Here is an 11,733-nt window from a genome sequence, read left to right as displayed (position 1 = left end):
CAATGAGAGTCTTGCTTTTCCAGTGAAAAAATCCGTAAAAAGCAAAGCTCTCATTGGCTGGACAAGGTTAAGTTTAGTTAGGTTGGAGGGGACCCGCCGACCAACCTGTGGGCCGTGTGGGCTGGTGGGTGGGGCACACGCACACGCACACAAGAGAAAGCACGTACCTGAGCTGAGTGCACAGGCACACGTGCTTTCTCTTGATGCGTTTCCCCCACCAGCCGATTCTCGGGTTCGGGTTCGGGACAATCGGGACTTCGGGTGGCCATTGGTGTATATACACTGCGTCACTGCTCGCGGCTTTAAACTTTAAACCCATGCACTATATGCAGCTCTGCGTGGGATATTCAGGTATATGGGACGTGTCCAAAGTAGTGGTCCAGAAAAGTTCGGGATGGAACAGGATCTATCGAAATCATCGATCTTTCTCGAGGACACAATGGGAAGGTACGCGCTTTCTACGTCACGTGTTCGGGACCGGGATACCTTTATTCCTTCCTTCCTTCCTGCAATTCTCGAGTTTCTGTTCGAGAGGTTAGGATCGGGACAACGTTCTGGGCGTTCCGATCGTAAAATATACACTCGTCCTAATATCAGATTGGTATTTATAACTTACAAATTGTTAAATTTTACGTTTTTTACTGCAACACGTACAAACGACGCTCTCTAAATTATTAGCTTTCAATAATGAGGTTATGTTGAAAATGTTGAAGGTATTTGGCTGAATTTCCGACATGATGGACTCGCAGGGCGTCAGTAAACGGGAATTAGAAGTTCTCGGAGGCGATGCCGTGGGTAATGATAATGATCTCCACAGTGGCAAATGGGTAAACAACACTCTAAAGTCTCTAAACGAGGTAATTTTTTTTATAAAAATTATTCTTTACGTATTAACTACTTTATGTAATATTTTACGAGTTAGATATGAGGGTACAAAAAAATTAAAATGCTTTGGAAAATTATATATACATCACATATAATGTAAATAATATGAAACGACTATAAGTAAATTTTTATAAATAACGGCTGCTGCATATACGAGATGGCCCGAGATGCGGAAACGCTTGCCTCGTGCATGGTCTTCTTTTTTTTCTTATTAAGATGGCCGGTCGAAGCTGCTTGCCACGTGCGCCCACGTGCGCCGCATACCACGTGGCAAGCGTTTCCGGGTCCCGTCTGCAGGGGCGCATATAGCAACATACCGCGTGGCAAGCGTTTCCGCATCCCGTATGCAGGAGCCATTATTCATAAAAATTTTGCGAGTCAGAATGGGGATACACAAAACAAGAATTAAAATGCTTTGGAAAATTATATATATATACATCACATATAATGTAAATAATATGAAACGACTATAAGTAAATTTTTATAAATAACGGCTGCTGCATATACGAGATGGCCCGAGATGCGGAAACGCTTGCCTCGTGGTCTTCTTTTTGTTCTTATTAAGATGGCCGGTCGAAGCTGCTTGCCACGTGCGCCCACGTGCGCCGCATACCACGTGGCAAGCGTTTCCGCATCCCGTATGCAGGAGCCATTATTCATGAAAATTTTGCGAGTCAGAATGGGGATACACAAAACAAGAATTAAAATGCTTTGGAAAATTATATATACATCGTATATATATAATGTAAAAATAATATAAAATTATTATAAATATATTTATAAATATATTTTTGTTCGTCCAAATTTTAATAAATAAATAGCTCCTGCATACGGCACGCGGAAACGCTTGCCACGCGGTGAGCTGCGACGCGGTAGCTAATAATTTGAATTCAAACTTTTGGTTTTTACGGAAAAGCGACACTTGTGTTGATTGCGCTATACTTACCGCGTCGCTTCTTGCCGCGCGGCAAGCGTTTCCAGGAGCCATATAGACATTACGCGATAGGTTTATATGTATTTGTGAAAGGGAAAAAAGTCAACTTGCACCGTTAAAGTCAAATAAAGGATCCTATATCTAATAAATTCAAGTTTTTTTTTAGTTTTTTTACCCCAATTGAATAGCAACATTATGCAGAATGTTCTTTAAAATTTTGATTTATCCGATATAATCTTTTTATTGCAGTCTTTTTTCTTAACTTTTTAAATTAAGTTTAATATGTTTGCGATTCTTGTTAAAAATGCGGTAAGATAAAGCGTTTGATTGTAATTTATTTCAGATTGGCAAGAATAGCTGGACGAAAGAGCTAGAAGACCAGATTTGTGCTCTGTGGTATCTGACAAACTTGAAAGGAGATGTGATATCGCACCTTATGTTGTATGATTTTCCCAAGACAGCGAAGAGAGTACTGGTGATTTCAACCGAACCACGATTGATTGTATGACTTATTTATCATGAGTTCTACGGAAATTAATTTAACAACGAATTTTGGCTGGTTAATAACTACAGATATATTCGTAGGAAATAATCCTGGGTATCATTGGCAATGTATGCAGCAGTGATAAAGCGGCCCTCGATACGATAGGCCGCGATCGAGAGCTAGTCACACAAATCCTGAGCTTCTTAAAATCCGACAACTCGTTAATATTGATTCAACTTGTCAAGATCTTGAAGGAAATGTCGGAGCAAATCATGAAAAATGCTCGATCAATTTGGGTAGCTTATTTTACGAAATGTGCATTTTTCGGAGATCGTATAATCTCTATATTAATGACTTCGACTAATGGTAAGCACTGTAATTACACACAAGAGAAATCTTTTGCATAATTAATATAATCTTGAAATCTTTGTCGCAGATGAATTACTAACTGGTACAATGGATTTGGTTGCATCTATATTTACTGGTGCACGTTTGGCGAAGAAAAACAAATTGTGGGAGAAGCTGTTTAAAATTGACCATTTCATTGTTGCGATGTTGGAGTCGTTTACGGGGATAATGGCGAGAGAAACGAGAACAATGAGAGAAACTAGTCGCTTCGAGTGGAAGTTTGCCTATAACTGGCTTGGATGCTTAAGTCTCATTATAATAGACCCCAACCACGTAGTTGAAGGCGAAATCTGTGATAATGAAGAGATGCTTTTGAAACTGTTGGAGATTATATATAGAATATTGGAACCGTCCAATAAGTTACATAATTTATATCCAATTCGGCAAGCAAGTGCCTTCCTGATTTACAATGCTACGTGTATACTGTCAAGTATCATAAATTATAACGTGAATGTGGGAGAAATAAATAACATTCTAGCGACTATAACTTTCTCCCTTAAAATGGGTAAGTAACACGATTTTTTTGTTTTGGTTGCGAATAGTACATGTAGATAGTCTTTTTTTCTCTAACAATGTATGTATTAGTTTCAGAATCTCGTTTTAAAGAAGAGCTAGATCCCGAGGAAATCGTACCCGGTCTTTCGAATTACCTAGATAAATACTGGCTACGTATGTCACATATTAACCGACAAACCGACCAACAGATTGCGGAAATATATCGTCAATGTAAACGCGACTTTGAGCGGTACGTAATAGGACTTGTCTCGTCACACCCGGGAAACTCGACAAGTTGATAGCTGCCATCTTCGTTAGGTGTAATTAAAAATACGGGACCTGAGTAAAAATATGAGTTAACCCTTCGCAGAGAACACGTGGGGCTTTCAAGACCCAATCGACATTTCAATTTCGAATTTTACGGAGATTTTACGGATTCATAAAGAAAACTCGAACAAGAATCAAGCATACATAACGGTATAAATAGATTATTAAAGCCTTTGAAAGTATACTTGAATTTTTTCAGCTTTTTTATGGCATCATTACAGCTTGAAAATCTTATCTGGGCATAAAAGACCCAGGTGTACGACGAAAGTAGCAGAATTACGTGCATTCTGCGAAGGGTTAAAATTATTTCTTGAATTTTTATACGAAAATATATCTTGACACGTCTCGACAATATTTGTAGTGCAATGGTACAAACAGTAGTACAAACGATAGCGCAAATAGTACAAATAGTTCTACATACAATAGTACAAACGATAGTGCAAATAGTACAAATAGTTCTACATACAATAGTACAAACGGGAATATTATGCAATAAGTAATTTACGACATTAAGCAATATTATGCGTAGGTTGCACTGGAGACACGATTATAATAAAATGTATTGTAAATATATTAAGAGATCTGATTATATATATATATAATATATGTATATATATATATATATATACAGTCTATTTTAATAAATAAAATTTTATATTTACCTAATTACATCGTGTACGTTTATAAGTCAAATAGCGTTCCAATATTTTTATTTATGAACCTTACACCGGATCTTACAAGCTATTGATATAAATTGTGAAATTTGAATTCTGCAAAATTAATACGCTTTTATTATCATAGTTCATGATTGGTGCAGAGTCTTTCATAGACGATTTTTATTTATCGAGCCATTATATCCACGCGTTCTCAGATCAATTACGAATCGACTTTATCTTCAAAAAATCAGTCATTTAAGGTAGTTGTGTCACAAAACCCATTTTCATGGGAATCTTTTAAAATTTGAACAGCATATTAATGTAAACACGCTCTACACACACGTGCAAGTAGAAAAAGCTTGACTGTACCAAAGTTGAAATAATGGAAATCAAACTTAGCACTTTTTACATGTATCGTAGGACGAAAACGGCTTCCTATATCACGTTTGTAATTGTAGCGATCAAACTACTCATAGGATTTTTATGAAAAACAAAGAGATGACAAAAGAGACTTGTAAAAATATTCTTACAAAAGTACAAGACCCTTATCTATTTAGTTTTGAAGCAATTGGTACACAAAGTACACAATTTCTCATAGCGGTGGACGCATACGACAGCTAACCTGTAAAAATCTTGCAACACTGAGATGCGCATATGAAGATTAGATATATATGTAGTTCAGACATTGCCGGCATTGCCGCTAAAGCTTTAAGTCTTTTCTTTAATACTTGTTTTTTCATTAATCTTCCTTTGTAATGTTCAACAGATATTTTCGCTTCTATTTCTTCTATTTATTCAAAATAACCTCGATAGCATTACTAACGCGAGCGTCGCGAGTTAATCTCGATGGTATACTGACATTACTGACGCGAGTGAAAACAGTAAAAACAGTACAAGCTCGGTCAAAAGTTTTACACAGATAAGTAGAGTTTTCCGTACATTATCGTATTGCAGTGTGACCATTATTTTTTACTAATATTGTCGCGATACAACTACCTTAATTCTCGAAAGTAATTTCCATCGTATAATTTGAGAGCTGGATTTCAAAATTTTGTTTTTTTCGTCCACGATCAATGGATTTTTGACTTTAGCTACGTTCCATTTAGCGCTCGCAACACCGATATTCATAGTCGGATCTTATATATAAGATCTGACTGAATATTCTTGTCGCGGACCTTGACTAATGCTACATTTGAATGTGGCGCGATGTTCCGGACCAAAATTTGATTGGCTGTCGTATTCTTTGGCCGCCATTGTGCGCAATACACCTGTCTTTTCTTACATCTTCACTCATCACTCTTCACTCTCATCGGTTCATCAGTACAATTCAAAGATTCAAAGCGCACGTGAGTGCGGGTCAACGTCAATAAATATCAGCGTCATCAGCGCGGAGCACGGATCGCGATGGAGAGACGTCTCTCAAGGGTAATACGATAATTAATAACGATAGTTATAACGTGATAAAAGAGCTAAACGCGGAATTGTTACATTGTTGACTGTGAACGCAGCTGCCGGGGAATCACGGGGACGCGTATGGAACTTTCGTCTTCGCCGACGAGGGACATACCTTGGGAAACGCGCTCGCTTCCGTGATAAGCGAATAGTACGTGTCGTTTGAAATTCGCGAATGTTAGCTGATCGTGGAATACCCCTTTTTCTAACACCTCTCTCAATCTCTCCCTGCAGCCCCAACGTGAAGATATGCGGCCACACCGTGCCGCATCCGGCGGAGAAGAGGGTGCACCTCAACATCCAAACGACCGGTGAGAACGTGATCGAGGTGTTGAAACGAGGTCTCCACGATCTTGAGAAAATGTGCGACCACACGCTCAAGACGTTTGACAAATCCTACGAAAAGTATAAATCTTCGCAAGACGTCTCCGACGCTACGTAACGCCGTGTCGTTCTCTTAGAACATTTCTAATATATTACCAATAAGTTTTTAAGTTGGTTAAGTATCAAAATTGCGTATATTAAGGGCCAGTAGTCCAAGTTTCTTAATAAAACAAATTAAAAAAAACAATTAGAGGCAGTCTTGATTAAATTTACATATAAAAGTAATATACTGTGAACGGACAAACCTATCCAGGGTTTTTTAAATCCTCATTCATAACCAACGGTGCTGCTAGCGTACATGCATCGACAAATCCTACGTGGTGATGTGCGCGTGACGAAGGTTCAGTCTATTCTTTATCGATCCATTCTTTTCTATCCATTGATCTCGATAAAACGGTGGAGAACAGGAAGCATTAAGGGGATTGAGGGAGAAAAATAAATTTGTTTCACAATTTTTTTTTTTTAAAGCACTCCCAAGAGGCCTGGATGTTTATTTAGACAACTTCGGCCGCTCTCGCGCCGCCTTTGTGAGTCTTGGACAGATAGTCGGCGAATTCTTGGTACGGTGCTTTAGCCAGTGCCTGTTCCTTCCACAGGTCGGGCGTCAGATACGCGTAAGTTTTGGCGATCGCGGCATAAGTGGCCTTGGCAAAGTTGCCGAGGGTGCAGGTCGATCCTCTGGCCGAGGTGTAGCAGTCCTCGATACCGGCCATCTGAAGAAGCTTCTTGGGAACTGGCGCGGATACGATGCCGGTACCTCTGGGCGCGGGTATCAGACGCACCTGGACGGAACCGCACTTGCCCGTCACCTTGCACGGCACCGTGTGCGGCTTGCCGATCTTGTTGCCCCAGTAACCGCGCCGTACCGGCACGACGGAGAGCTTGGCCAGAATGATAGAGCCGCGAATCGCAGTGGCTACCTCCTTGGAGCATTTCACTCCCAATCCGATGTGTCCATTGCTGTCTCCAATGGCAACGAAAGCCTGTAAAATATTCCGATTTTAGACTCCTGTCTCTCGACATTTTCATGTTTCGTTTTTCTTTTTAGTTTGTTATATCTAAAAAAAAAAGAATAAGTTTACCTTGAAACGTGTGCGTTGACCAGCTCGCGTCTGCTTCTGTACCGGCATAATTTTCAGAACCTCGTCTTTCAGATCCGGGCCGAGGAACTTGTCAACGATCTCGTATTCCTTGATGGGTAAAGAGAACAGGTAGATGTGCTCGAGAGACTGAATCTTGCCGTCTCGGACCAGACGACCGAGCTTGGTGACCGGGACCCATTCCTTGCTGTCTTCCTTGCCGCGTCCACGGCCGCGTCCTCTGCCCCTGCCTCTACCTCCACGACCCCTCAGACCCCCGCGATCGCCGCCGCGAGAGCCGAAACCTCCACGAAAACCACCGCGTGCGGCTGGAGCTGCGTCCGCCATTCTACAGTTAAAACAAAACTCGTGATAAACTTAACCGTCCCGAAAGTACTTCGTGTTTTCAATGAGATTTCAATTTTGCTGAAAGCTGATAATTAGTATGCATGTTTTAGTAATCTTTGATGCTGAAACTTGCGACGGCGATAACCTAAATGTGCGACGCCGACATGCGGCATTTGATAAAATATCAGAAAATACGATTGTTTATGCGTAATTGTTCATACAAGAATATTCATCTTTGTAATCGTCTCACACAGATGAGCGAGAAATATGCAAAAGTTATCGTAACTGGAAAATTTCTAAAATATACACTCACGTCACGCTTCTTTCCCTTTCCTCGAAAGATCACACAGAAGAACCGGAAACACGAGTGGAGACGGGAAATTAATATCCCTTCGAGATGGCGCGTTGTATGACGCAATGTCCGACGTTTTGAAAAATGGCGCGTTTCTATTCAACAATGCGTCGACTCACAATTTACAGTCAGATTCAAGTATTCGAGATATAAATTTGCTATATTATACTGCTAATTAATAATCAAAAAACAGTATTTAATAGAAAGGACAAAAATAAATAAAATATTTTGCGTTAGAAATGATTCAGAAAAATATCGTTCTATTGTTCTAAAATATAAAAATAAAAACGTAATTTTACGGAGCCAAAAAAAAAAGTGTAACGTTTCTATTAAAGAAAAAAAATAATATTAAGATTCATTTAATTTATTCAATCGACTTATCCATTGCATAATTTATTATAAATTTGTTATACCATATAAAATAATGTAGAAATAATGTGCGAAGATAAATGCTTTTTATTTGATAGTTCCATGTTTTATGTTATAAAACTTGTAAAACAGAGGAAGTTCTTATTTAATTTTCCTGCCACTTACATATACTGACACTATATTACGTTCATCACCGCTGTATATGAATCTTTGAAAATTCTCCTCGAGCGTATATTTTCTGAAATTATTCAATAAGCTGTCTTTCACATTCAAGTCGACGATGAGAGCATCGAATTCTTTGCCTGGCATGAAATTACCGACTTTGTCCTCAATTGAGAGTGCTAAACACAATCGATACAATTGTAAAAAACATTTTGTACATGGATGTATAGAGCATTCTTAATGTATACCGTCAACCCCTTACCTCTAGCACCCCCTAATGTTGCCATATAAAAAGCGTCTTTGTAACTAAGCGGTGTATAATTGTCTCTTGTCAAGGACAGACAATTTGACACTCGTAAAACCGATCTCATCTCGTCCAATATACTGTAACTGGCTCCACCTGAAACATCTAAGAAGACACATTTATTTTTAACGTGATGAACATCGCGTGTTGCAGTGTATATTAATTAAGTTAAATCTAAAGCGTCGTCTACAATGGCAGCAAGAGTATGCGGTAAGACGTAAGCGGTAAGCTATCGACCAACCACGGTCGATTATTCTTGAATTGTAAAAATCCCATTAGTCAATAACTTACTGCTTACGTCTTACTGTATACTCCTGCTGCCATTGTAGACGACGCTTTTTAAATCTTGGATACTAAGTTAAATATCCAAATTATCGGCATAAAATTTGTACAAGGATTCTTGCGGCACCTGTTCCAAGTCCGACTTCGATACTGTTAGCCCTTAGCCTCTGTACATCGCAAAGACCGCTTTTCAGATACGTGTTCGAAGAGGGACAGTGAATCACAGCTGTTCCTCGTTCTTTGAGAATGGCAAGTTCGCTATCCGCGAGATGAACTCCATGCGCTAATACTGTCTGTGAGACGATCAGATACACTATATGAGTCTAACTGGGCTAATCATAGATTTTCGTGTAAAAGAAAACGAAATATCGGTTGTTTCAACCTATTTCGTATAGATTAATGATATATTATACCTTATTAGTGAGAAGACCAGCGGCGTCATAAACAGCCGTGTATGAAGGCTGGTTTGGAAAAGCTGCTTCTACTGCCGCTATCTCGTCTTTATTTTCAGAGACATGAGTCTACGGAGAATGGGGAACACTTTGTATTTATAAAACAAACAGCGTTGTACATTGTTGACAGCATATCGAGCTCAATAAAAAATACCTGTATATGTAAATCTTTCTCTTTAGCGATCTTTGCCAGCTCTTGCATTAATTCCATATCACAACTCAATGCAAATCTTGGCGTGATGATCGGCCTTACAAGTGGGCTCTGCAACAAGTTTGGAGCAATGTAATTATCTTTCTGCAATTGATTTCTACATTATCTGTAATTGAAGTCGATGTCGCAAGCAATAAAATACGAGTTTGCATTTACCCCTATTCGCTCAATAGACTTTATGAAAGCCACGGTTTCCTTAATTGACTTCTCGGTACTTTCGCAGTATCCATCGTCACGCGGTGCGTTCATATTTACTTTCCCGATGAAAGCTCGTTGGCCCAGCTTCGCAGCTTTCCTCGCGAGAATCGTAGACGCCTCGGCGTATAAAGATGCAAAGTAACACGCCGTTGTTGTGCCCATTTTGACGGTTTGTTCCTGCAACAACATATTTAACATAATAAAAAGTTATATGAATATCTTGAATAATTGTACATTCTGCGAGATAACATTTCGGATAGAATCGCTAAGTATACCACCACTGCTTCAAAAACTTGGTCCGCAAATTTCGTATCAATGTACTCTCTCTCCAGTGGAAAGGTGTAATTCTCCAGCCATTCCAAGAGACACTTGCTGTAGCCCAGTCCAAGATTCGGAAACTGTACCGCATGAGTATGTCCGTCGATGAATCCAGGTATTATAAACTGTTCCCGTGACAAAATATTAACTTCGTCGTCATCTGCGAGAAATATTGTGAGAAAATCTGAGATATCATCGTCTATCCCCTGTTGACTAGTCTGTGGATTCTCCATAACACGAATAATCTAGATATTGCATAAGAGATAATGTCACTAATATATCTCTGTATTATTTTATATAAACTACATATATATATATATGTAGTAAAATAGTAAATGTAAGATATATGTTAAATACCTTGCCATCTTCAACAAATACAGCAGCGTTCTCCTTGATAATAAATTCCTCATTATCACCTGTGCAAATCAACGCACCAATATAAACTTGTCGAACCATTGTGCTATATTCTCTATACGTAGATGCTTATATAACTGAAACAATTGAAAATATTATATACATTGCTATCCAGTTTTATAATTGCATTCAAGACATTTTAATACTTTTATCTACACATTTTCTATCTGCAATTATTATTAACTTTCTTATTTTATCAGAAGCTATATATATATACTATATATATATATATATATATATATATATATATTATAACGTATTGTTAATATTGCGTAATTTTAATTGTTAATATTAACGTAAGATAGATAAGAGGATTGATTATATAAACATTATGGTATCCAGGTATTTTGAAACGAGACAAAAATTACAAAAATGAAAAAATTCACTAGAGCAACAAAAATTTCATTGGTCGAAATCTAGTAAATCTGTGTGTTCACTTTTGTAATTTTCACTTTGTTTCAAGATACATAATACTCAACCCCAAGATAAATTTGCTATTAAAAATCTCGGCTTGTTTTTAGCTGAACTTCTTGCACGGTTCATCTCTTTCCTCTCTTTCTTTTCATATTGGAGAGAAAAAAAGAAAATATGAACTGCGCAAGAAATTTTCAGCTAAAAAGCACAGGCCCATATTTTGATACACCACTCTTCCGTCATTTTATTGCATATACAAACGAAAGACGAAAGAAAAAGTGATTTTTACGCATGGGCTCGTTCTTCTTACATCGCAAAGCTCTCGTATAACGTCCGCAAATGAAATATCACTCGGCAAAACGCGTCTGTCACGATCTCACGATTCACTGCCGGTGTATTCGCGACGCTTGGTTTTCGCAAGTGTTACGTTATCATCGATAACACACTTGATTGTTCTGTTATCACATCGCTGCGTCGGTCGGTCGTTCAAGGACGGTCGCAGCCACTAGCCAGCTGATCCGAGAGGGGGGCATCCATCCCCCGCGCAACCCGCAACCCGCAACTCGCAACGTCGGATTCGCATTTCGACAGACATCGAAACATGACCTTCGTAAACTTTGAACGAATAAAAATTATCAATATTTGCAAATTGAAAATTAAAACAACCGCGAAAAATGCACAGACGGTCGATAAATCTTCAGACGCTGGTAATTTCCCACATGTGTATTATCGATTTATGATAGAACTCTCACCGAAATAAATGTAGATAAAACAGAAGTGTTGTGACTCCGAGCAAAACGATAAT

General features: G+C 38.7%; 4 protein-coding genes across 6 annotated transcripts; 2 read left to right on the top strand and 2 right to left on the bottom strand.

The window, feature by feature from the left end:
* The first annotated feature begins 86 nt into the window (after nucleotides 1-86).
* Nucleotides 87-4,202, top strand: LOC143906013 (uncharacterized). Of its 2 annotated transcripts, none has more exons than XM_077421754.1 (6): nucleotides 87-447; nucleotides 714-857; nucleotides 2,163-2,321; nucleotides 2,405-2,669; nucleotides 2,740-3,216; nucleotides 3,297-4,202. In XM_077421754.1, the coding sequence occupies exons 2-6, from the start codon at nucleotides 735-737 to the stop codon at nucleotides 3,503-3,505; spliced, it is 1,233 nt and encodes a 410-aa protein (XP_077277880.1). In that variant the 5' UTR covers nucleotides 87-447; nucleotides 714-734; the 3' UTR covers nucleotides 3,506-4,202. The 2 variants fall into 2 exon arrangements, with proteins under 2 accessions (XP_077277880.1, XP_077277881.1); XM_077421755.1 differs by lacking the exon at nucleotides 87-447 and adding an exon at nucleotides 460-601.
* A 1,252-nt stretch (nucleotides 4,203-5,454) lies between these two features.
* On the top strand, nucleotides 5,455-6,214 carry L(2)37cg (RNA polymerases I and III subunit AC2 l(2)37Cg). The gene is made up of 3 exons (XM_077421767.1): nucleotides 5,455-5,614; nucleotides 5,698-5,792; nucleotides 5,876-6,214. The coding sequence occupies exons 1-3, from the start codon at nucleotides 5,594-5,596 to the stop codon at nucleotides 6,081-6,083; spliced, it is 324 nt and encodes a 107-aa protein (XP_077277893.1). The 5' UTR covers nucleotides 5,455-5,593; the 3' UTR covers nucleotides 6,084-6,214.
* Nucleotides 6,215-6,475: 261 nt separating this feature from the next.
* Nucleotides 6,476-7,900, bottom strand: Rps2 (ribosomal protein S2). Its single transcript, XM_077421764.1, has 3 exons — nucleotides 7,766-7,900; nucleotides 7,108-7,453; nucleotides 6,476-7,008 (listed from the first exon to the last, which is right to left on the bottom strand). Exons 2-3 carry the CDS (start codon nucleotides 7,450-7,452, stop codon nucleotides 6,520-6,522), a joined length of 834 nt encoding a protein of 277 aa, XP_077277890.1. The 5' UTR covers nucleotide 7,453; nucleotides 7,766-7,900; the 3' UTR covers nucleotides 6,476-6,519.
* A 342-nt stretch (nucleotides 7,901-8,242) lies between these two features.
* On the bottom strand, nucleotides 8,243-11,466 carry Dhpd (guanine deaminase). 2 transcript variants are annotated; one of them, XM_077421750.1, is made up of 9 exons: nucleotides 11,218-11,466; nucleotides 10,458-10,591; nucleotides 10,058-10,345; nucleotides 9,741-9,959; nucleotides 9,528-9,635; nucleotides 9,335-9,442; nucleotides 9,049-9,214; nucleotides 8,598-8,744; nucleotides 8,243-8,514 (listed from the first exon to the last, which is right to left on the bottom strand). In XM_077421750.1, exons 2-9 carry the CDS (start codon nucleotides 10,554-10,556, stop codon nucleotides 8,315-8,317), a joined length of 1,335 nt encoding a protein of 444 aa, XP_077277876.1. In that variant the 5' UTR covers nucleotides 10,557-10,591; nucleotides 11,218-11,466; the 3' UTR covers nucleotides 8,243-8,314. The 2 variants fall into 2 exon arrangements, with proteins under 2 accessions (XP_077277876.1, XP_077277877.1); XM_077421751.1 differs by having other exon boundaries at nucleotides 11,239-11,466.
* Nucleotides 11,467-11,733: the final 267 nt, after the last annotated feature.

Source organism: Temnothorax americanus, unplaced genomic scaffold (assembly GCF_048541705.1).
Source record: "Temnothorax americanus isolate GAGA-0224 unplaced genomic scaffold, ASM4854170v1 Scaffold7, whole genome shotgun sequence".
Classification (NCBI taxonomy): Eukaryota; Metazoa; Arthropoda; class Insecta; order Hymenoptera; family Formicidae; genus Temnothorax; species Temnothorax americanus.
This window is presented reverse-complemented; position numbering and strand designations above follow the sequence as displayed.

What these genes read in the sequence shown, in the direction of transcription:
- LOC143906013 (XM_077421754.1), top strand. Translation starts at nt 735, where the DNA reads ATGATGGACTCGCAGGGCGTCAGTAAACGGGAATTAGAAGTTCTCGGA. An exon ending in ATTAATGACTTCGACTAATG is followed by an intron (nt 2,670 to 2,739) that starts GTAAGCACTGTA and finishes TCTTTGTCGCAG; the next exon opens with ATGAATTACTAACTGGTACA. An exon ending in AACTTTCTCCCTTAAAATGG is followed by an intron (nt 3,217 to 3,296) that starts GTAAGTAACACG and finishes TGTATGTATTAG; the next exon opens with TTTCAGAATCTCGTTTTAAA.
- Dhpd (XM_077421750.1), bottom strand. Translation starts at nt 10,556, where the DNA reads ATGGTTCGACAAGTTTATATTGGTGCGTTGATTTGCACAGGTGATAAT. An exon ending in AGTCTATTGAGCGAATAGGG is followed by an intron (nt 9,636 to 9,740) that starts GTAAATGCAAAC and finishes AACTTGTTGCAG; the next exon opens with AGCCCACTTGTAAGGCCGAT. An exon ending in CGAAGTCGGACTTGGAACAG is followed by an intron (nt 8,745 to 9,048) that starts GTGCCGCAAGAA and finishes GTGTCTTCTTAG; the next exon opens with ATGTTTCAGGTGGAGCCAGT.
- Rps2 (XM_077421764.1), bottom strand. Translation starts at nt 7,452, where the DNA reads ATGGCGGACGCAGCTCCAGCCGCACGCGGTGGTTTTCGTGGAGGTTTC. An exon ending in GTCAACGCACACGTTTCAAG is followed by an intron (nt 7,009 to 7,107) that starts GTAAACTTATTC and finishes AATATTTTACAG; the next exon opens with GCTTTCGTTGCCATTGGAGA.